Here is a 26,512-nt window from a genome sequence, read left to right as displayed (position 1 = left end):
TTCTCGACAAAAAAGCAATAAGTTCCAGGGAATTGAACTTGGTTTTGGTGAGGTTGGCGTTGAGCAAATCGAAAGCTGGCAGGCCGCCTGACTCGTTGACGTCGTCATCAGACTCGAGATCTGAAAGTAAGGTTAGGAGGAATCAGCACTTCTTCTCTTCGTTCCATTTGGCTCATTTTACATTTAAAAGAATAATCTTTCTATTTTATTTGGCATTCAATTTAATTTTTATTCACGCATTTTGTGTTTAGAATAAACTTCATATGAATTTAGTATGAATTTTGATCACTCATATTTTAGAGAAATTTTTAGATGCACTGAGCTCAATTATGCGAGTGCATAATCTTATTAATATTAACAAATCCTCATTTCTTCGCTAATCAAGGTTAATTAGCTGTAGTGCGAAGCTTATAAAAATCATTCCATGAAATGAATACATCTCTTTAAATATTAAGCCAGTAACAGAAGAACATTCGACAGTGAGCCGAAGTAAGATGCAGTCGATTGATTCAACGCCAATGTCACAAAAGTCATCGTCGGCTCCGTCGGATTCATCGGAACCAGCCGCAATCATGTCCACCTCTCAAATGTTTGTATGGTGAACTTGTACGATTTAAATTATTCTAAATTATAAAAGGATTTGCATTTAACAATGAACTAACGAATGAATGAACTAACAAATAATAATTAAACAGATTATTGCCAGGAGTTGAAGTTACAAAGACAGCAGCACCCACGGAAAATACAAATAAATCGAATCCTAACCTAAGTTTCATGCAAAATTTAAAACAGTCAACCAAGGTAATTAAAATATTTTTATTAATTTTTTTTATTTCACTAAAATTATGTTTATTTTTGGTTGAAATATTTGTCATGCTATTAAAGTTGTGAAACTGTTGAGAACTGTCTCGTCGTGATAATAAATAATTGGGAAGTCTATTCAGCAATTTGTTTGGCTGCAGAAGAACAAAACTTTCATTTCGTTAGATATTTGTAAATGAAAATATTTCACTATAAGGCATACCTAATCACAGAATTGTAGGCGCTTAATGGAAGGATATATTCCGCTGCTCCTTAGTCCAACAGGTCGAACGATAACATGGCATGGACGAATATGTTTTGTTATCAAGTCTTTAAAAACCTGACTATTTTCTTTATGCGAATGTTTCATTTTCCCCAACTTTTGATGAATTTGAGCTGTTTTATTGTATAAATTACTTTTGTTTTATAATCTGATCAATTTTTTTCATAATAATTTTTTAATTTGCATATTTACTTACTTATTTATGAATTAATTTCTTTTATTCATTTATTATTTTCTCACCTGCTTTCTTTCAAACTCAATAATCCATTATTTTATTTTTCATTATATTTTAATATTAAATGTATAATAGACGGACAAAAATTAGACGAATGGCAGACGATCATTGACTATAAATATATTTTAGATGCCTTCAATGAAGGTTTTTCATTTTACTCTACTTATTTTCTTCATTTTGTAATCTTGTCTATTTGCATATTTTAACAAATTCTGCGTCTGTCAGAGTCTGATTTTTAAAAAATAAAGTTGACGAAAGTTGCGGTAGTTTTGATTGGCAGGAGTAAATAGTGGATGACTCTATGTTGTTTCTATTTTCTCAAATAATTTGGAATGGAGTGCGTTGAATATATGAGTGAGGGTAGGATATGATAAAAGTAGGTAGTTGAGGCGAATTAACTTGTTGATGAGAGATTGTAGTTGTTGGATTTGTTGTTGTTGTATGGGGAAGCCAGACCAAAAAAAAGCAGCGTACTTGAAGCGTGAGATGATGAGTGATTATTTGATGCCGAATAATTTGGAACCTTTCAAATCAAGTGTTGCGTGAAATGTTTGAAGACCTTTTGTGATGATGTGGTTGATATGAGCTGCTACCTTAAGTGTGGTAGTAAATGTGATGCCTAATATTTTTAATTGCTAGTGATTGATGGATGCCATCCCATAGTTTTCAAATATCTTGATACGCTGTCAACACTAGAACAAATGATTTTTTAAAGCTTCTTTCAATCCAATGACAAATGTAGCAAACGACAACTGTCTGTCTAACAGTGGTTGTTATAATTTTTATAACACTTTTATTTCTTGCCAGAAGTTTAGATTTTGACATTTTTTTCTAATTTTAAAATATAAAGATGACCATTTGAAAAGTGAAATGTTTTGATAGCCTCAATAGATGATTTTATTATAAACGTATAAAAATGAGCCTTCTTGATCTATTTTTTTTATCTCAGAGCCGCATCAAGTGCACGACAGCCAGCACGTTGTTTTCATTTCCAACTGGTCACCAGCACCCGTCCAACACTCTTTTGCTCGGGTTTGTTCCCTTTACTTCCGGCAACTATTTATTTATTTATTACAGACTTTGTTTCTTTTTAATTATATCATTGTCTTTTGTTTGTTTCTCTTTAATTATTAGAGTCATTTGATTATGCAATTAGTTTTAAGTTTTTGGGTAGAAAGCTAGGACCATATGAACATCTTTTAGAACATTTCGTTTTATTAAAAGTGCACGCTAGGCTAGACTCAATTGGTTCTACTTAAATTATTTTGTTTGTTTCCTTTCAATGTATTTTTTTGGTGTATGTTTGGGAGCAGTTGTGGAGGAATTTATTTAAATTTTTTCGATGCCATTTACATGTAATGTAAGCAGTAAACTTAATCCGTGTTTTACTAAAAAAAAATTAAAATGTTTACTGAAAGTAATTTAAATCAAATGTTTTTAAAGGTATTTTTTCAAATTTCAGGAAAAAAAATGTGACTAAATCTCAGAAAAATTTTTTTCTGCTGCCTGATACATTGCCTGGACACAACAACAAAGCATTAATCACTGAAATTGAATCAATATTGAATGCTGCCATTCAACGTGGTACATGCAATGTTGATCCCAAAAAGGAATCTCCGGTTCACGTAATGTGGTGTAGTGCTTATTTCAATTTAGCTCCAAAATTCTTGGTGATTGAATCTGATCGTCCCTGTTGTGTGTACATTACGCCGTACAACATCCATTTATTGGAAGTGGAGAAGTTGAATGGAGACGCCAGCATACCACTCATGCAATATTTCGCTTCTATTTCTTTTTCAGACATCCTCTGCATTCTTGTTGGCTATCGTTCCATGTACATGAGGTTAATTTTAAACCGCGTTGAGACCCACATCGACGTTGTATTCTTAACATTCAGCTCGTCTAAAACGGACATGTTCTTGTCTCAGTTGAAACGAGCCTACAGAAGAAGTGTTCCAAATTTAGACGAATATGAAGATCCTCTTGTTTATTATCATTCAAAGGAATTGGAACATAAAATTTATAAAATTCTGCAGCCTTATGAAATGAATCTGAACGTTGTTTTTGATTCTAATGCAAAAAATAACATCGATATTACGAGTTCTAATAAATCGGATTCGAATAACTCCACAGACGTCTCAATTAATCCTACTCCTATAAAATTGATTCAATTTTACTGCCTTGTGCAACTTATTGTTGCCTACGAAGAACCAGACCAAGGTAAAACAAGTGCCTTAATTGCTACCAATGAAAACCTTTACGTGTGTCATCAAAACTTTACTTGTTTTCCACCTTTTATTTTAGAACCCGAACACAAACTTGTTGATTATACACGTTCTAAGCACTGCATATCAGATAATACCGTCGCTTGCGTTTTTCCAATCAACAGCCGAATCATTAATCTTCAGATGTATGATGCCAACGTTATGGACCTAAACAAAGTTAAAAATAGTAAAAACAAACCATCGTTTGATTTGATTTCTGATAACGGTTTTATTGGTTACGGTTTCAAAATGACCTTCAATTTGGGAATATATGGTGTTCAGACTTTGGATCTAAGATGGCCCTCATCAAACATGAGAGATACATTCCTTTATTGGTTTGCTCAGTTTAGAAATGAAATCAAAGATGTTTCCTCTTCGTCATCATTTCCAATGAGCAGAAAAAAAAAGAAAAAAAAGAAAAAAGTTGCTTCACCTGACTGGGAAAACAGGCATCTTCAATTTGATACGCAACTCAACCAGAATGATACATTTCCTTATGCTTTAACAGTTCAGTCCGATGACGATGTTTTGGATCAGGGCATTTCATTTCGTTCTTTCAGGCATTTGCCGAATGAATCTGAAAAATATTCTGTGCTTGGCACAGGAGGTGTCAATTTTGAAGCGATAAAAAGTAACAAAGACAAGTATGATCTTATTGATCGAAATGTTAACAAATCCACCGTTCCTACAGAGTTTTCTGAAAATTACACTGAGACAAAAGTCTGCTCTGCCATTGAAATGTCGAATGCAACTGGAAGATTAGAGGCAAGCTCTTTGGATTCCGATAAAGTTCATAATTCAAGTATGTTGTCAGAACTTGAAATAAGATCCAATTCAAACGTCGAAATGGAAAATTCAAAACATGTTTTATATTCCAGCAGAATTGAGTTAACTTTGAATGAATTAAAAAAACTAGATGTATTCGAAAAGAATTTAGTTTATGAAAAGATTCCTTCAGAGGTGATTTCAGATGATGCGATGTCAAGAATGAAATGCTGCCTGGCGGATATTAGTAATTTATTCAGTAATTTTGAAATCAGTTTCCCAGATGAAGAATCACTCACTGACTATTATGAACTAAACGTTGCACAGCCTGGCGAAGTAGCTCATTTTTTTTTATTCACGAATGTTATTTTATTCACAAATCCCTCGCAAGAAATTCCTAGCTGCGTTATATTGACAGATCGTTACGTTCACTTTATTTCTAATTCTGGACTTTTATCCTCTCATTTTAAAACTTTTTACTCAGTAAATGAAAAACGCTGCATTTTTTTGGACGGCCGTTCGAAGGAAAAATTAGAAGCAAGTCAACTTGCCGAATTAGAGGTTTACTTAAAAATTGATTTGCAACAATTGGGTGAAGTAAATTTGGGTATGTTTGGAGAATTTTTTCGCCTTTTGGTTCAGAATGATCGAAATTCTATAGCTTGTTGCATAACTCGAGACAATCTATCGACACAAATGTTTCTTAACAAGCTTCTAGAGTGCTTGTCAAAAATACGCCCTGCTTTACCCGTTGAAGTACAGAGTCCGTATGAAATGTACAAGATATCTAAAAAACACCGACTGAATCCGAATAATTACTCGATTTTTCGGCATTCTATGACAGGATCATATGACGATGTTGTTGTTTATTACGACGTTAGTTTTATATATCCGTCTGATGAAACTCTAACTGACATCGCATCCACCATGGATAACAAACTATCATCTGTTCCGCTCGATTGGAAAATATATTTCTATCTAGCTTGCCATTTAATTTCGGTTGAAAACATTACAAATAATTCTGCTCATTTAACTTTACATCCAGTTAACTTGTTGATCACTGAAAACTCTGTCGCCATTCTTGAAGAAGACTACGTTAGTTACCCGTCACCGAGGATCCATAAATTTCCACCTGACAAGCCTCAGTTCATTTCGCTTGCAACATATCCTCTGAGCCAAGTCTTAAAAGTTGCTTCAATCGTCGACAGTCCAAATATTTTACGAATTTTTGTGTCCGACGCAGAGACGACAGATGAGATAAAAGTGGACGTCGATTTGGATCATTTTGCAAGCGTTCCATCCGGGGTGTCTACGCATAAGACGGAGATTGAAATTTTGAAAAATGAAACTTTCTTTACATTCTTTATACACAAACAAAGAGATATCGATTTGTTTCTAAATGTTATTGGCAAAAGATGGACTTTATGCAATAAAAATGAAATTCCTTTTGTTCACACTTCATTAATCAGTTAATTAAATGAAATTGAGCAGTGCGACTGATTCTCGATGTATATATTCAATCTGTTATCACTTAAACTCATTTTTGCAAATTTTACAATCCAGAAATAAATTAAGAAATAATAAATTTTTCAGTTAAATTGAAACATAATGTGCGAAATCGAAGCTGTACCCATGTTTATTTTTGTTATTAGCACTGTCGAACGGATTACATGTTTTCATTTCCCTTCGTTTCATTTATATATAGATTATGATATTAAACAGCATTTTCAATTTTTATTTTATTTAAACAGTTTTCATACGTTTGAAATTTTATGTATTCCACGTTACTTACATTTTGTCCTCGTATCATTAACTTTATGCCATAATTGAGCGCAACTAAGTCTTTGCTTGTTTAAAATGTTTATTCGAATTAGCGCTTTAAAGTAATGGTCTTTTTAATTATATTTTGCGATTTTTTTTAATTTTGTAAACAGTTGGATAATGAAATAATTTTAAACATTCAATTTAGGATTGGTATAAACGGTGAAAATTTTGTAGACGTGTTGTTTTGTGTTCTCTTTTTTTATTGACTTGAAGTTCGCAATTCTCACAGAGATTCTACGCATCATGCCTCTAACCCGTTAGATCTTTATATTAAAAAACGAACAGACAAGTTTATCTCATTGACAAGCGTACATGCATTGTTTGACAACATGCCCTTGCATCTACACTAAATGGATTTTATCGGCAGCTTTTTTATTAAATCTGCGTGAAATAAACGTTACGGTGAGTGAAAATAAATTTAATTTTTGTCATGAGAAGAACAAGTTCATACGATTTGGATTTTCTATTATATATATATATTACATTAATTCAGCTTTTTGTAGCAGTCAGTCTGTTATTCCAAAAAACTTCATTGGCATGTTTATAATAATCGACTACTCTTAAATTCTTGTTCAAAATTTTTTCAAACAAATTTTCAAAATTTGGATTGAGCACAAAATTTGTCGTTTTAAAAGTTGTTACTAAATACTTGTGAATTTTTTTATCAGCGAATTTGTGGCAAAATGGAAGATTCGCCGACGTAGTGCATAAATTAAAGTTCATTAAAATTCATTATTTTGAATGTTTTTGAATTTATTGCACTAAAGTTTACAATAAAAATTGAATGATGAAGATAACATGGGTTCTTCAAAAATATCTGATAAGAACGAGCGTTTTCATCTGGGGATGCCTTCTCCGTACTTTTCATTGAATGTTGTTTATCCACAAAGTAACAATTCACAATTTCACTTATGTAAGGAAATTTTACTATTTTCAACGTTCCATCACCGGCCTTCCTTCTTGTCTTCTGTTCGTCATATGGTTTCCCTCAAAAAATATAGGAAAATAGTTTCGGTCCCAACACAACATTTACAATTTTATTAATTTTATTTTAATTTATTTCACTGATCTTGAACAACAAGTTGAATAAATTATCATTATATCTAATAATTTATGTATTTTACGTGCAATTTTAAAATTTGACTGAATATTAATTTTATTTAGGAAAAAGCAGCCCCCGGTTATTTGGATTTTTATATAGCGCCTGTTGTAATACTAAATATTCATCACAGGTACAAAATTTTAATATCGTAAATAAGTCCTAAAGCTAAAGCAAACGATATAGTTAAAGTTTCACAGTTAAAAAAACATTACTGTAAATTGTCGTAAATAGAGATTATCGCTATAAGAAGCAGTCAATTGAAGCTCCATCATCTATTTCCAGAAAGAGTTTATGGGTTCAAATTGCTTCAGAAGATTGTAGTCTAAGTTGAAGTTCCAATTCCCCATCATTATAATTACAATCATTATTAGTGCAATCGACTTTAATGTTAGGATCGGATATTTCAGGTTTCAAAACATCGAATCGATTTTCTCTGACATGACCAACACTTATTTTTATATATATACATACATGCACACCCACAACACACCACACACCCACCCACACACACACACATGTATGCAAATAATAACATAGAAATATATTATAAGAATCACATGATAACCGCTTTCAAACAGGATGAAAAAATTATGGAAAGAATCATAAAAAATAACGTCCAAGCAATCAGCGAAAACGATATTAAACACGAATATACTACTTCAACCAAAGAACGTCATCTCTTCGATAATGGATTCAAATGTATTATTGGTGAGTGTGGGAACCATAATTCAGGAAATATTGGTATGACGACGACTAAGTTATCGAGAAGACTCACGATGCACGTACAAACTGGCGCTATAAAAAATCACATGAAAGAGAAACACAAAACTAAAATTACAACGCAAATCTAGGACCACAACGTTGAAATCTTACATTACAATAACAACCATTATAATTTACGATTAGCCGAATCAATACTCATAGAACAAAGACATCCGATAATAAATATTCAACAGCGGGCATTTAAGGTTAGGGGTTTTTCATGAAAATTTTTGAAAAATGGCAAAAAATTGATGACAATCCAAATCCAAATCCAAAGTATATATATATATATATATATATATATATATTAATATATATATATATATATATATATATATATGTATATATATATAACAAATATTCAACAACGGGCAATTGGAATTCTTCCTACTAATAAATTTAGAAACAGAAGAATCATCGATAATAAAAACACGTAAAAGTGTCATATTGGACGAAGTTAAAGATTGTAAAACTAATTAAATTAGGGTTGAGTATTCACTTTAAACAAACAAGGAATCAACAAAGTAGAGTAGAGACACAGTATCTATATATTTGAGCATCATGGCACATAAACAACATATCAATTTGAATTTGAACATCGAAGATGGTATAGGAATATATACCATCTTCGTGTATATATGGTATACGAAGATGGTATATATTCGCTGAGTTGTCCGAGTAATTTTTGGTATTCTTATACCATCTTCGGTGTTCAAATTGATATGTGGGTATGTGCCCAGATGCTTATATATATGTATATATAAATATATATATATATATATACATATAACATAGTAATAACATATAATATATATATATATATATATATATATATATATATATGTCGTGTCTCTACTCTCTTTCTCTATCTCCAATATATACGAATGTATGAATATATACACACGTTTTATAAGGTTATATTAAGTTTGTACATAATTATATTCATTATTGCACTAAATATATATTATATATATATATAAATATATATATATATATATACATATACATACATGTGTGTGTGTTTGTGATGAATATGTATATATAGTAATCAATTGTTCACCTGTGCTATCAATACAAGTGAAGTGTATCTACGCCACTCATTGCGATCATCAATTATAATGTTTACGCCAAAAATTCAAATAAAACAATGATATTTCTATGTTTTTAAATTAAACTTTGGATTTAATTTTTGTGCCTTTTTCAAAAATAAACAAATAGATAAGTAAATATAAAATGGGTAGTGGAGGATCCAAACGAACACGGATTGATGATGCAGGTATAATAAATATTCGTAATAAAAGTTGCTAATCTTTATTAATATTCATGTTTGTTTATAAACATTTTTATTTATGTTTAATATTTGTTTTTAATACCTGAACATTTGATTTTTATGATAATTAATTTTTACGTTTTAAAGAAATGTAGATTGTGGTCAATAAAAATATTTACATAACAAATGATTATGCTGTTTGGCTGAATTTTAATTTTGAATCTATCGATTCGTTTTTCCGTTGTTTTTCCAATTAGAATGAAATTAAAAATATAGAGTAACAGTAATGTAAACGAATATTAAAAGGCTATCCATAATTTGTTTATATGCCAATTAGTACGTAGTACATCTGTTAATATATAAATAAAAATTATATATATATATAAATTATATATATATATATATATATATGTATATATTAATGTATATATATATACAAAAATACGAAATGTTTTTTGTGTAATCCCCTCACCAAGCAGATAAACCTATAGAGCACGATCCAAATTTCAACGGCCCCACGAAGAACAGGTCAGTCGTTCATTCCATTTCAATGCTTTACAATTTTACGCCTTCTAATACTGTTTGTTATTTTTTGCTCAAAAATCGTGGGCACTCAAGAGTTTAGTTCGTAACCAGTTGCATACGCATCATATCTGCGTCATTTTCTCGTAATTTGTACGTCATATGTAGGACCCACGTATGTCTTAAGTACGTGATATCACCAAAGATTTTAATGCATTTTCTTACAATAATTTCTTCTTCTTGTGTGTCCTCGTGACTAAAAAATTAGAAAGTTGGTTTTTATCGGTAAATTTGTATTTCCTGCGTGAGTTATTTACGTGCGCTGGCTGATAACCAATGATTCATTCAATAAAATTTTTAACTTATTCATTTCTCTTGTTTTGTTTATTGAAAGCAAGCTACAGTAGTAGTATTATTCAAAACGTTGTTATATCGTTTGATAGACTTAAGAAGGAAGAAATGTAAATGAAATGTGCGTTAGCTCTGTACCAACCGGTCTATCTAATGTTTTGTTTCAACTGGGTTCATTCATTCATTCATTAGAAAACAATCAGTCATTTTTAATCTTAATTCAGGCGCAAACCATAAACAATAAAATATTAATATATTGCGTTAAAATTTCATTGTTTAACAAATGATCATCATTTCGTTTGCTATCCACACGCAGCAGTTGATCGTCGTTAATTAATCCTATAGAATTTATCTCTACATTTATTACTGGCGAAATTTATGATAGTATGGCAAAGACACACATGCACATACCTATACATAGGCGCATATAAATAAAATATATGATAAATTTGATGAATGGATAAATAAATAGCATATATGAACCTGTTACATAGCATAGACATGATGTAACCGTGATAGCATAGATATGATGTAACCGTGTTACATAGCTTAGATATGATTGCATAAATAAGCGTATCATCTTCATTTATGCTATATGTGTTTTTAAAAACTCTCCCATAGCGAGTCCTTAGCTTACCTGTTGATGTTCTATACATAGAGAGCATAATTTATGATTTGGTATTACAATCCATACCAGCCAGCAAATACCACGCCACTAATTTATTCAGTATTACACAACGCATACAACAAGAAATTATTATTGCAATTTCGTCGGAATGTTCTTACTTTGTTCCTGTGTGCACGTTAATGATTTAAGGAGTGCTGCTTAAAATGAATGATTGTGTTAATTAATAATTAATTAATTAATTAATTGCTTCACGTTTGAGAATTTAATATATCCAGTTTTAAACAATCACACGAAAACGACATGGCATTTAAATAAATTAAATTATGCATGTTTTGAGAAAATACATTATTTAAGTAACTTACCAGCTCAGATAGGAGAAAGTGTAAAAAGCGCTGCATTGCCGCAGGGTTTGTAGATAAATTGATTTTAACTCCTAAAATAAAATAGCAAATCGAAAATAATTCTCGAGCGCATTGAATATTGGAACGTGGTGATGTTTATGTTTTAAAAATTTATGTGTGATGTGATATGTTTTTTTGGGCAGGTGTGGTTATATTTTGTTGTTATTTAAAGGTGTTTATGTTTGTTATTTAAAGGTGTTTATGTTTGTTCGTTTAAGCTTGTTGGATCAATGTGTTTCCACGCTCTTACTGTCCTAATTACAAATCTGTAACACATCACACAACAGTCATCTTTTGTGTAGGTTTGCAATTTATTTACCAACGAAGCGTTAAAACAATAAGACCTCCACCATCCATACAGAATGGAGGGGAAGGAAATTATTTTATTTTGGTACACATCGATCTTTCTACTGCGCCATCATTCTGCGGCATTTAATCGTTCGGAGAGCTAGAGACAGGTGAATGTTGTTGCTAGGCGACTCATCCGCAAACGTGTGCGTTTCTTTGTTTGTTCATATGCTTGTTGAGAAAGTTTGTTTTAGGTCACCCAAATAAGAATTAGTTGAACAATTTGTTTGTTTTGTTGAAATTAGTTTGACTGCTTAACAGTTTGATTCATAATCTTTTGATTATCTGCCTGTTTTCGTGTTGAGACAACCATCATCATTTAAACGAGACTTTCATAAATAAAATCCAAAAAGAATCAACCAAATGTTCGTGCCGGTAAGTGTCAGCAGTACCAAATCCATCATAAAAAACAAGTCTCGATATTTTGTTGTTCAAGTGTTCATTAAGGTCTTGCTCCTTAACAAAGATATTTTGTTGTCCGAACTGAAATTAATTAATTAATTCTTCCAAATGAAATAACAACCACCAATCAGCCACTCTTAACAATGTGACCATGCATCCGTAACTCCAACTTTTCCATCAAATTGTCAAAATTGAGCAGCTGAACTACAAACTGGTCGGCACTGATCTGACCTCGTGTCCTTAGAAAAGAAACTTGCATGTAACGCGATTCCTGTGTATGTGTACGTGTGGATGTTACATTGATGTGTTTATGTATGTCGTCTGGTATGGATGTTACATAAACAAAGTGTGCAGGTACGTCGTGTTTGTGTGTGTGTATGTGTGTGTGTGTGTGTGTGTGGACGCCACAACCTTTGCGGCACATGTTTAGTTTAATTGTAACCAAGTAAATACAAAACGATGTACAGGCAGCTCTGCGCACACTTTCGCAGTATAAAAAAAACTAAATTACATAAAATTATAAAGAATAACTTTAATTTATAAATTTAATTTTTCATTCGTATAGGGTCTGTTATAAATTTTCAGTTGTTATAATCTTGTAAACGTCATAATCATTTCCACATGGTAGTGGTATTTTACCTTGCGTTTCTTCAAATAAATTACATAATATTTTCATGTACATGCGACATATTTGGCGAGCTGTTAGTAATCACCCACCTTGTACCCTACCGTACACATGCAAGCACACCCTTTTCAACTATAATTTCTATCTGAAAACATTAATTATATATATTGTAATATTAGTTACAATATTGATATTAATATGTAATAAATAATATATATTATAATTAATATTATAAGATTTATAATTATATTACAATATCAGTAATAATATTAATCTTATTTCCAATTGCGTACAACAACTTTATGTTCATTCGTCGATTTTCTGTAATGTTATATTCTGAATTATTGATTGAGAGTTCTTATTTATAAGTTTTTGAAATAATTTTATTTCGCTTTTATTCTTCTGCATCTTATTGTTTATTTTACAAGAAAAGATTTACAGTTTGATCATTTACTACGAGAACTGACTGAAAATTTTTTAATATTAAATGGTAATGAAAATTTTAGCAATTTTTAACGCTGAATTTGTTGTCGTGGAGCGTCTATGAAAACATTTCCATTTAACTGAGATATAACATCAAGGATATGTTATCAATCAGCCTATGAAATGAAAGATGCCGAGTATAATGTTTTTTTTGGATGTGTTTAATTGTAGTCACCACACTTGCACACGTACACAGAACTGAGACACTTGCTCGTCAGTCAATTACTTAGATTATGAATTCGTGGTTATTACACTGGCAATGATAATGAATCAGTGAATCAATTAATTAATTAATTAACTAATTAATTAATTAAGATATAATAATATTTTTTTCACGTCTTGATCATTCTAATAAACAGTTAATTGTTTACTACCTTAATTAGGCTTTTTATCAACAGTTGTGTTGTTATGTAGTAATTGCTGTAATCTGCATGTTTATGTTGGAAACGAAAGCGGCCGTTTCAGCTGCAAATGAGTATGTGCGTGTGTGTTTTGTGCCTGTTTGTGTGTGTGTGTGTATATATATATATATATGTTTGTGAAAATTATTATTAATTACAAGTGTTGTAAAATGTCTTTGTTGATAGTTGGAGGTTATGAAAAGTTTTCTAGTTGTTGCTGGTTTTTTAAGTATGAAATATTTGCCAGCAGCCTAGACAAGTTGAAAATGTATATTCGACTGGTTTCGACAAACTTCCTCTTGCAAATATACTACAAATGATTGATTTGCTGATAGTTTATATATGGGATACATGGCCACCATATTTTGTTACTTTCGGCATAATGATTTTATCATGAAGCATAACAGTGTACTGGCCACTTCCTCTATGCTGTAAGTTCTATGCTGACCTCTATGCTGACCTCCACTGAATTTGACTCGCTACGCAACATACACTTCATTAATTGTTAAAAAACAAGTTCTTTGTAACTGATTAAAAGAATTTAATCGAAGAGTTATGTAACCAGCATTGTCCAATCCACAGTTAACATTAACTTTTATAGAAACTTTCATCAAAGTTTTTATTGATGGCAAACACATTCAATTAACTTTCTGTATAAAGAGTAAATTAAATAGGCCTATACTAATAATTGTGAAGAATAATTTCTCCCATGCTTGCTAAGACCAATAAATTTTATTTGACCAATAATATATTTTAATTGATAAAGTTTTACCCCTTGATGATGCAATGTTAATTTATAATTTTCACTGATCAGCATTAAGCGTGCAACTGACAGACATTTTAGGGGAATGTGAGTTCTATTGCGTTATAGCTTTCTCTATTTATACAGTCTCACCTGGTTCGAAATCACCTGTGCTCCTAACTTGCGTGCCGAATTTTGTAGTAAGTTCCCTACAAATTCTGATAAATTTAATTTATACGGTTTTCTAATTTTCATATTTTTAAAAGTATTTTAAATAATTTTTTTTATTTGTTTCACAAATCAACCTTTTTAAATACTTTTTGAATCATTATTTTTCATGTCTGATTTCTTTGGTAATAATTTTTTAAATTTTTTTAGCTATCACCGACATGACAATTATTATTTGTTGTTACACTACTTTATGTTGTTGTTAGCACTTTTTTGTCCCTTGCTTGTGCTAATGTTGTTGTTAAAGTTGTGTTAATGTTGAAGTGTTAATGTTGTGGTGATAATGTTGTTGTATTAATGTGATGCATTTGTTATACTTTTATAAAGTGATAAGTAAAGTTTTTTTAATGATATGTTAATGTTTTAATGTTGTGTTGTGTTGTAAATGTTTAAATGTTAAAACTGATGTTCATGAGTATTTGTTTTATTTAAATTTAATTTCGTAAAATCAAATCAAATGATTGGTATTGATCTTTAGAACATGTTGACGCTGTGAGGTAATATTGCATTGTGATGGAGTTCTGCCATAGTCTCGTAGATCCTGCGTTCCACATACAACATGTATTCATTAAATTCGTAGAATTTGACTGCTGAAGTGTTCTGTTGAGTTCTGTTCCATCGATTTTGTTATTTCACCATATTGATTCTAAATTCATTTCCTATTCAATCATATCTGAGATTGTGTTGATGATGTCGTTTGATGTTTAACCGCTATCAATATTCATGACACGAATGTTCGTAATACACCGTGGCTGACTGACAAAGCATTGATGACAACTTAACTGTTGTTGGGTCATACAGCACTAAAAATTATACTTGAAATCAAAAAGTTTAGTTTCAATGTCAGCTGGCTCAACAAACTTGACACGTGATACATTTTAATTTAGTTTATCTACAAAGTGGTAAATATGTTATTATTTAATTATTCAATAAGCATAAAAACGTGAATACAAACAAACAATAAACAAACAATTTAACAAATAAACAATTAAACAAAAAAAAACAAACAAAAAACATACATACACAGAGGTTGCACAGATGTTCTCTGTTGTTTCCTCATCGCAGTCTTCTTCGTCGCTTTCATTGCTGTAGGGATATACGGTTGGTTGGCTGGCTGGTTTGTTGGTCGTTTGGTTGGTCGGTCGGTTGGTTTGTTGGTCGGTCGGTTGGTTGGCTGGTTAATGAACTTTATTTACTAACATCAATGATGTTGCATATTGTTATTGTAATACGTTATTTTCTACGGAATAATTATTTGGTGACGATAACAATAATAATAAAAATACAAAATTATTTTCATCGATTGTATTTATGCAGCCAATGTTGTGACAATGACGCGGGAGCTAGTTTGACGATTTCAGTAATTAGGTTTTCAGGTATGACGAACTTGTGTTGCAGTCCCCTGGTTCGAATGCAGGAAGATTTTCATTCGTCCCCTCATTCAATATTTTTATATTAAACAGATTAGGTGCCAATTTTTTTCAGTTAGCTAAATGCAGTTTCTATAAAGTTTTGATAGAAACGTCGCCAAATTTAAATTTGGCTTAAATTAAACTTAGACGTTTTTAAAATACCACAGTATTGTTTTACAGATGTCCGAGTTTTTTACTTAGTTACGAAAGAGTTTGAGTTTCCGTCCGTTCGATTGTTCGTAACCTTATTCAAATATAAAAATTGTTTGTTCATGAGTTATTTAGCACGCAACCTTCTTACGCATAATTTAGATTTGTCAAATAATGACAGAAACATAGATTTATATTTAATTAACTTATTACAATCGCAATGGATATTAAATTAAACACGCAGCATTTGCAATGGGCGATCCGCGCATGCTCATCTACCCGATTGATGGCGATGGCAAGTTGTGTGGAGTTGCTGAGAACAGGTTTCTTCCACGTCCTGAATTATAAAATTATGATTATCTGGAAATTAAGTTTTTGATCGTTTTGAGATAATTTATTAACGTGTTCCTCTTTTCCATGCCTGATGAATTCTTCTCCGTTTCTTTTATTTATTTATGTTTGAAGATTCAGCTAATTTTTCTATTTATTTCTATAATTTCAAAAACCCTATAGAACTTTCTTCACAGTTTTTAAAATCGTACAAGAAAAAAAAATTATGATTTTTTAACTTTATTTCATTTGGTGCGTAACGTTGTTTTTTTTTTTGTTGTAATAAAAAATTGAACTGAACTTTTTGAAACAACCCTTTCGACAGCGGCAAACCTCTCCTCTTTTATTTTGACTTCCTCAAGTGCATATCCTTCTCATCGACGCCTGTCAACGTTCTCAAAATGTGCTCTGGCTCTCCCCAGGTTCTTCATTCTTTTTGAACCTTTGCTGAATAATATTTTATATTTTCATTTACATTTATTATAATTAAGATCCAACAATTCTCTGATGGATGTTTTAAATATTTTCAAAATATTGTAAAATATTTCAGAATGATCGTCTTCATTTTTTTTTATTAAAACGTGGAATGACCTATTAAGACAGCAACAACACTTTTTTATTCAATGAGACGACAAATGTCTGCCTCGAGTCTACTTTGAAATTTTCTTATAAATTGGCTTCAAACATTCTAAAAAACTGCCGAAAAATACATAATTTCAAGAACATAATTAATTAATTAAGAGATTTCAAAAAAGTCTAAGTTCAGTTTGATAGCATGCAACTTTCGAAAAAATCTCGCTCGAAATTTCAAATGTTATCTTCGATGAGTAGAACTTAGAAAAAATTTGAACGAACAGATCTGCGTGAAAGAATGTCCCTCTACGTTTTGGAACGCTTGGACAGGTGATGTCAAGGATGCCATATGTAAAAGTGGAATCAGTTTAAACAACGACAGATCGGCCCTGGTTACTTATCGCAACTTTCTTTGTTGTTCACAAAGTTTTAATGATTAAACTTAGTTATTTCATCGTTTATTAAATTGTGTTGAAATGTTTTTAAAGAGTTATATTTTGTGGTGATCAATTCTTTAAGAATTCATTTTATTTCCATAATACCTTCATTTATTAAAATAATTTTACAGCAAAATTATATTAACAAAGGCCTGTGCGCTCCGTACTACATGCCAACCAAACCACGTTCGTTCGAATTGAAATTTTATTTCTCTATAATTAAGTAATAATTGAATCTTTCACATTAGATTGAACGATTTAAAAATTGAACGTTCGCTTGAAGTTGTTTGTTTCATGTGATAACCACTGACCAATAGTCGTGTACAGGTGCCTGCCGCCCGTCCTGAACATTGTTGATGGCATCGTACGAAACAACGCCAGCGAACCTCTGGTGGATTCAAACAACGTATCAATCAAAGGTGGCGATCTATCGAGTGGCGTCAAGTAGGTTGATGTAACTCCTCCCATCCTCTGCCTTGTTTTCGTTGTTGCTTGTCACTACTCCTCATGAACGTCATGTGGTTGAACTTGCTCTGTGCCTGCCAATTACATTTTGTTCGATTTCAGAGAGAAAAAAGCAAAATTAAAAATAGTTACAAAATATCGTTACTATTTTAATAATTTCTATGATCTATAATTTCAGCGTAGCCAGAGAGCTGATCAAACTGCAAGGTTACGGAGTGAAAATATTGTCCGACGTTACGACAACTTGGTGGCTCATACTTCTGTAAGTTTTTTATTTTAAACTTGTTTGATTTTTTCTGTGCACTCATGATATTTGTACTACTAAACCAAACGAAACTGGTTGCACAACGAACGCGAATGAAGTAAACTCCGACCCGCTAATATCAAATAGCAGCATCTCGAGTCTGAACCTCACATTCACCGATCGATTCATGTGCTGCACAATTTTCTTCTCGTCAAAATGTATTTAGCGATAAAAACGAATCAATGGAATTAGATTAATGCTGGTTGTACAACATTAGAGCAGTTGAAATGAGACAGGATTGATTGAATTCGTGAGATACAAAAATTTATTCCCCAGTTCGATGTAGCGGACATTTTCGTCATTAATAGAAGTTCACATCACATTATCATACGACCTGTTAAATTTTCTTGTGACGTTTCATTCTTGCAGCTGTTCACATTCCTTATAAGCAAGATTCTTTATAACTTTTGTCATTATATAGTCATTGTCGACTTGAACAACAGTATTATTATCAAAGTTTTTTTTATTTAATTGATAAATAAAAATTTATATTTTGGGCACATTGTATTCAATTCATATTTGAACGAATTGTGCAGTTTTGTGTTGTTGGCGATGGCTTTGTCGTTGGTCTGGATTGTGTTGATGAGGTGGATTGCAGGGGTCATCATCTGGCTCTCCATCGTCATCTTCATCGCATTCTTCGTCGCTGGTAAACAACCTCATTTTGAAATTACTCAAATAATTTAACGTCAAAATTTTATTTTATACAATTTTATATAATTTTTGGTGGTTTAGCAATTAGACGTGTTGCAATTACCTGTTTTCAGCAGTTTATTTTGATTTAAAACATTTCATAATTTCACATAACACCTCATAACGTTCTAGATAGACTTCTCATTCTGACTAGCATTCACGCTTTAAATAAATGTACAACAATTTTAATTACACTTGTAGCATCTTGTACGTTCACCATGTTGTCATCCGACCATTAATTTCAATTCATTTGATATAACTTCAGTGATTTGGTACAGCTTTCAAACGTACGTGGATCTTAAAAATCGAAACAGCACCAACACGTTCATCCTCACCACTGACATGCAATACTATGCCAATCTCAAAGAAACCTGGCTGGCTGTCGGTCTGTCCTACAATCATTCTTCCTACTTTTGTGTTTTCATACTTTTCTGTAGCTTTTAATTGATACTTTTACAAAATTTATGTAAACTTTGATATGTATTAATTATATTTTAAAATTTTTGTTTATTGAAATAGACAAGTTTAATTTTATTCGTTATTTTGAGGCTCTCATTTCATTGAAAATATTAGCACACAATTAGCAATATAAGAAATGAGTTGAATGTATGTTGAGTTGATTTGTTATTTTTGCACGAACCTCTGGCAGGCATCATCGCTTGCATCCTGCTCTTCATCGTCCTTCTCGTCCTCCTCTTCCTAATCAAGAGAATCAGAATTGCCATCGCCCTCATCAAAGAAGCCAGCAAGTGGGGAATATTTAACAATTGTGCTAATTCGAGATGATATTTGATATTCAAAAATTAAAAAATGACAATTAGATTAATTGATGCTTGACATAAACTTCATTTGAGAAACGAATTTCGAAACACAGAGCGATCTCGAACATGATGTTCACGTTGTTGTGGCCGCTCATCCCCTTCCTCATGCAGATCATCGTTCTCGTGTACTGGGGGGGCTCAGCCATCTGCCTGGCTGCCGTCACGCGGACGCAGAAGTGCACGTTGGATGAGGTCAACAAGACGGAGTATGATGATCTCAGATGCAAGATGAGGTCCTTCCTGCAGAACATCGAATGTCCCGCGGTTCGTTGACCTCTATAACTTTTTTAAAAATTTGGTTCGTGTCATTTTTTTTACAACTAACATTAAACGCAAGTTATATATAAGAATACTACGTCATATTTGACGATATCTATTAAGAATGACGATTAAAAACTCGTGTATGTCCGAAGCAGAATTTCACCATCAGCCATGAAGTGTGGTGACAAAATGATAAAAATGCTTCAAACAGTTTTTTACTTCTTATAATTTTTAAAAATTAATTAATTCCTCACTGAAATTTTGCTGTACTATGCCCTAATTTTTATGGTGACCCTCACACAAACTTACACAAACAAGCGGATGATTTAAAATGCTTGCCAGGAGAATGTTTATTTAATTTGATTAAATTTTAACAATTTTACTTCAGAAATGTTTGCAAAACAGTTGTCACACATAACGTTGAAACTAACTCATTAATTAACAGAATGAAACTGGCTTCTGTGATAACCTGGTCAACGGGATTAAAGACGAGTGAGACAACGATCGTTTGCAAATTGCATTTTTAAAGATATTCTATTTTTAATTCGCGTATTAACACCTCAAACAATTTTTCTAATTTCAAACAGCCGTTACACGTTGGCTCTGCAAGCCTTCCAACTCTTCGTCTGGTTCTGGCTTCTGAACTTCATCATTGCTCTCAGCCAAGTAACGCTGGCAGGTGCATTTGCATCATATTACTGGACCTTTGATAAGAAGAATGATCTGCCGATGTTCCCTGTTACTGGGGCCTTCTATCGATCTGTTAGGTGAGCTGCTCTTCAGTTTTATCAAATAGGAACAGAAAATGAAGTATTCAGTGATAATACTAGTAAATGATGTTTAAGTAATCATGTTGTTTGTCATATTTGAGACAGAATTTTTTCGATCACTAACCCCTCATTGAAAGCACGAGCAACACTTCCTCGCAGGTATCACATGGGCTCGATGGCGTTCGGATCTCTACTCATAGCCATCGTCCAAATTATTGTCGTCATTTTAGAATATTTAGACCACAAGCTCAAGGGCAGGTCCCATATTGTAGCAAGATTTGTTCTTAAGTGAGCCATTCAATACATTTACTCACCATCAATTTGTATTTTAATTTGATGTCTTGGTGGTATCAATGCTTGCATGCATATTCTTCGGTTTGTGGATGGTTTATAGTTTTTGCCTTGTTATCAAGTGTTCCGCTTGTAACAGAACAATATCGAAAGAAAAAATCTGTTCAAGTTTATTTGTATTTTTGATATAAAGTGAGGAAATGCATTTATTTTGGTTTGTAAAATAATCAAGATAAAATAAAATTTAAAAAACATTGGAGATATAAAAAATTAAAACAACTTTGGAGTGTTATTAATTCCACGAACATGTTTCATGCTGCGTTTTTCCACAGGTGTTGCATATGTTGTTTCTGGTGTCTTGAAAAGTTCCTCAAATTTCTCAACAAAAATGCCTACATTATGGTAACGTTTTCACGTCACTTATGTTCTGCTGTTTGTTGTATCTTGCGCTGTGTTATAAACCTACATTTGCTGCTCATAACGTGTAAGCAAGTTAAGTTCATTGAAATGTACAGTATTAAGCCTGTATAAAGAGTTATTTGCTCTGCCAAATATAATTTTCTTGCATGCCTGGTAACTTTAATTTTTTTTATTTTTATTAGCCATTAGCCATCTAAAAGTGCTTGTGAATGGAAACAATCAATCGCATAAATAAATGTAATTTTACTATGAAATCCTCAAACAATCTTTTTATAAGCCATAGCCATTCATACAAGATACATGTATGCAGTTATCTAGTCCTATCAAATTTTGCACTATCTTAAACAAATGTTAAGACTTAAGACAACAAATAAATTATTCAAATAATTAAAATTCACACGACGATAACGAATTATTTCACACTGCAGATAGCAATTCACGGCAAAAATTTCTGTTCATCGGCCTTTAGAGCCTTCCGCTTGATCATGGCCAACGCCATAAGGTTTCTCTTTACATTTCTCTTTTATTTTTTTAAGAATATTAATTAATTAAAATATAAATTTGAGACTTTTCTTACATTAATAAATTTTGTTATAATTTAAAAATTGTGGAGAGATTGTCTGGTGCAAAAATGTGAACGAACGATTTTTTCAGAGTGTTTGTGGTGGATAAATTGACGGATGTTCTCCTACTCGTCAACAAACTTTTCATTGTTGGATCAGTTGGTTAGTACACTGCATTTTTTATTTTTGCAAGCATTTACTTATCAATAATCTTTTTAACAAATTCATAACGGGATGATGCTATTAACGCTTGCACTAATTGCATGGTTCCACCTAATTTTTAATCATCACTGAGGCATGCTATTATTAGTGTATATGGTAAAAATAGTAATGATAATTATTTTGGGTGAATTGGGAAGATTAGCTTACAAAGTAATTATATTTTTAAATTAATTAATTAATTAGTTTGAGACTTTGTGAAATTTGATTTGAAATTTGTGAATTAATTATAATTAATTGCTAATTATATGATTCGCAGAACGTAATTTAATGCGATAGAATGTTCCGATGAAAATTAGATTCTGTGATCACGCAACCACATTGTTTTTTAAACACTTTTTTATAATTTATGGTTAAAAATTTCACCACTTAATATTTTGAATTTGATTTTTAAGAAACTCGGTAACAATATTTGCTGATTAACTGATTGTTTTAGTTAAAAAGAAAATTTAATTTATTCATATTTTCATTAATTTATTTCTTGTCCACTAGGTTTGTTTGTATAAATACTAATTAAATTAAATTTTGTTCGACAGGTTTGTTCGCATTTTTCACTTTCTCCAGACGCATTCCAGGCAGCGAAAAATTGTTCCCGGACAGCGAACTCAACTACTACCTGATACCAATTTTGGTAGGTTCAACTAATTTGTCGTTGAGCTTGAAGTGATGGCCTAGTGGTTAAGGTCGCCTGCTGCTGTTTAGCTATGAGCGGGTTCGAATATGACACAAAGATGCCTCGTTTAGATGCCTATCCAAATACGATGTTTGTCGCGTGTGGTTGATCCCTCTCTACCCGGGCAAACCATTAATAGACATTTTATCTCCGTGTACACAAAATTTAGAAAAAATTAAAAAAAAAATTTAAAGTGCAACAATTCACGTACATCACACACTGTCAGAGAAAGAGTCAACCTAATTTTATAGAGATATATAAATTCTAGTTAGGATTAAATTATTTATTTATTCCATTTTGTTATTCATCAAATTGGAAAATAGACCTAACGCAAACAGACAGCGAATCAAAATTGTTTGCACATCAAAAAACCGATGCATTAAAATTTTGCAATGTCAACTTTCCAGATCGTGGTGTGCTGTGCGTACATTGTTGCCTCGTTGTTCTTCGGTGTGTACGACATGGGGGTGGATACGCTCTTCCTCTGCTTCCGTGAGCACTTTCTTTCCTGTTTCCATTTCATTTTTTTTATTTAATTCATTATTTAATTCCCATTATAATTTTATTTCATCAATGACCGGGACGTCAATTGGGCCATTGTTTCGAATTTGTTTCAAATTTGTTTTCTAAAGAGACACTCATCAGAGAACCTCATGGTGAACATTGAGAAAGCAGGCAGATCACCATCTATCTATCTATCTACAAAATCTAACTCTATCAACATGTCTTATTCTTTCGAAGCTGCTCAAAAGCTACTGGCTGATGGAAGAATTTGGTTTGCAGGCGGGTAAAATGGTGGTAATGTGAAATTAAGAATGGAAAAAACTATGGTGATGGCAGCTTATTATGAACAGTAGAGTTACAAGATAGACAACGATTCAAGATTGAAATGTTTTGGAGAATGAAAATGTAAACCTATGTTGAATTGTTGCCAGCATCTGAGCATTATATTTTGTTATGATGGATAAGTTAACCAAAATTTGCACATGCACATTCACGCACAGAACACATATACACAAAAATATGCACAGGTGAATGTACTCACGCACGCACACCGACCACACAAACAGATACACACATGCACAGCACACACACTAACACGTACATACCTTTACTATCTTTACCTTAGTTGAAGATCTCGAACGGAATGATGGCAGCGAGGCCAAACCATACTTCATGTGCCAAAGTCTGATGCAAATTTTGGGCAAGAAGAACAAGGAGGTAGCAGCGGTTAAGAAGGAAGACCACACGGCATGATTGACTTATAAAATATCTTAAAATCTTCAAAACATTCGTTACCTTCTAGCTTATTATTTCACGAATAATAATAATAATAATTCGTGAGCAATAATAAGTTGATGTACGTTTAAATATTTCAATACGCGCGCATATTTGATCTGACACGACGATGTGACATTTGAAACATTTTATTGGCTGGAACGTGACACACATCCACTCAAACTGACGACAACTCCCGATATATCAATCTCCTTCTTTCCAACTTTATACATTTCAACTCGTCTGCTCTTCATTGGCTCAGTCACAGTCTCCGAATTTGAGACTAATTCGTGAAAGTGATAACATTTTGCTATATAATTACGGCCTATAAATGTTCCTTTAAAAACAATGTGATATAAATATTTTTTGCTATAAATGTATTATTATATATATTTATTACATTCATTCGTGCATATATATATATATATATACAAATATACATACATATATATATATATATATACATGTATATATATACATATACATATTCGTATATACATATTTATATATTCCAATATATATATATATATTCCAATATATATATATATATATATATATATATATATATATTCCAATATATATATATATATATATATATATATATTTCAATATGTATATATATATATATATATATGAAAATTTATTTTACGGATGCATGTAACAAAGTTGTCTGGCTCCCTACCATCATGTCATTAGCGATGTTATGTTATTTTTTACATTTGTATGAAATTTTTGTAAATAAAAATACTTTGATTTACAAACATTTTAAATGCTCCACTGCGTCGTAATTCTTGTAAAAGTTTTTTCTTATCTAGTTTTTCCCCAATTTTGAATGTAAATTTATTGAAAAGTTGATCTTGGTCTGTTTTTAATTTTATGTTCAATCATTTTTCGTTTTTTGTAAATTTTCCATTGTTATAGTCATCTTCAAAAATGTTTCAGCTCCCATTGTAGCAAACTATCTGGACTTTTCTTTCTTCTCGTCCTCTCCAGTTATGAAATTATTTTTAGAACAGTCCATTTCCACTTCAATATGTTGCTGGTGACTGGTTTATATTCACGAATGTATATTTTCAGTTATCCTAAATATTTAATGTCCGAATGAGACCGATTCTTCATCTCAGTATGTCTGCTGGACGCTCCGATCTAAGCTTAATATGTTGGTGTGGTCTATGGCTGGTGATGAAGACATTCAGCTGTTCAGTTCTTTTTAACAAGGCTTTTCATATATTTCTAACGAGATACAATCATCCTTGCTGATGATGCCAAGTATTTATTTATATGATTTTTTTTGAAAGCTGTTGCACGCTGAAATAACAAGCCTCTCTTCATTCAATCACTCAATCTTCTCAATCTTCTTGCCAGATATGCTTACCACATATACTGATTCAGTTGAACTGTTCACTACAGCGTAAGTTGCTGGATCCAATCGAGTTCTCTACTTCACTTCATCATAAGATAGAGACAGACGCAGACAGTGCCTATGACTAAAATAGTTTCTGAATACCGTCCAATTATATTTTAACCAGATGTCATTAGATTTTTACAAAATTAATTTTCTGTTTCATGCATGTAATTAAATTTTATTTTATTCTATATCAGTTGTATTTTTTAGCGTTGAAAATAAAAAAAAAACCATTGAAAGCACGTTTCTTACATCAAATAAGAAAACCAACAACATCAACAAACAACAAGTAACAACGTTAACATCAATCAAGCAACAACATCAAACTGTTAACAAAAACAACAATAACAACAACAACAATAACAACAACAACCACCACCACAACAACAGTGAGCTGTTAACAAATGAGAAATTTCATTAAAAATGTAAAAGTTTCAGCCCCAATGAAGGAAAACTCACCATGGACGTAAAAAATATTGCCTTACAATCAAAACTACAACGTGTGCAGACTGAATTGAAATGAAATTTTTCAACAAAAAAATAACAACCAAAAATTACTCGGCAGTTGACAAGTCACACGACAAATGTTAAAATTTTATGACTTTAAAAAATATCAAATTAGTTTTTCGGAAGGGAGAGTGCATGTAGTCAATGGCAAAGTTACGAAAAATTTTTTTTTCAATGGCATGCTTTCATATGCAGGAAACTCTTTAAGATAACTCCTAATGTATGTACATGGGCACACATTACTCTTTAATGACAAAATGCATTCTAGTCATAAAAGGTATGTGTGAATAAAATTATCTTTAAGCCCGCATATGTGCAAGTTAATGTTAAAGATAACAAAATGCAACGAACAAGTTTGCAAAACTAACAAAACAAAATCTCAACAAACAACAACAACAAAAAATCCGGCCGACCACAGTTCAGCCATCTTAAAAAGAAGCAGATGTGTGAGTCGGGACCCTACAGCAAGGCTCCCATCACAGACTCCTGGCCTTCAAATTGCC

At 31.9% G+C, this 26,512-nt stretch overlaps 2 protein-coding genes across 2 annotated transcripts; both read left to right on the top strand.

Annotated features, from left to right (window-relative positions):
• Positions 1–4,681: 4,681 nt before the first annotated feature.
• On the top strand, positions 4,682–5,497 carry HELRODRAFT_150740 (hypothetical protein; the record flags this gene model as incomplete). Its single annotated transcript, XM_009017208.1, has 1 exon — positions 4,682–5,497. A coding segment is annotated over one exon (816 nt), but the record flags the coding sequence as incomplete, so codon positions are not given.
• A 10,745-nt stretch (positions 5,498–16,242) lies between these two features.
• Positions 16,243–25,734, top strand: HELRODRAFT_93910 (hypothetical protein). The gene is made up of 19 exons (XM_009017207.1): positions 16,243–16,322; positions 16,655–16,732; positions 17,168–17,232; positions 17,391–17,525; positions 17,657–17,778; positions 17,996–18,066; positions 18,645–18,757; positions 19,067–19,186; positions 19,451–19,550; positions 19,676–19,890; positions 20,413–20,650; positions 20,813–20,941; positions 21,277–21,346; positions 21,793–21,866; positions 22,019–22,089; positions 22,683–22,777; positions 23,227–23,311; positions 23,949–24,510; positions 24,696–25,734. Exons 1-18 carry the CDS (start codon positions 16,252–16,254, stop codon positions 24,074–24,076), a joined length of 1,980 nt encoding a protein of 659 aa, XP_009015455.1. The 5' UTR covers positions 16,243–16,251; the 3' UTR covers positions 24,077–24,510; positions 24,696–25,734.
• The last annotated feature ends 778 nt before the right edge of the window (positions 25,735–26,512 follow it).

This window comes from Helobdella robusta (assembly GCF_000326865.2).
Source record: "Helobdella robusta unplaced genomic scaffold HELROscaffold_2, whole genome shotgun sequence".
Classification (NCBI taxonomy): Eukaryota; Metazoa; Annelida; class Clitellata; order Rhynchobdellida; family Glossiphoniidae; genus Helobdella; species Helobdella robusta.
The sequence above is the reverse complement of the archived record's forward strand: the minus strand, read 5'-3'. Positions and strand labels throughout refer to the sequence as shown.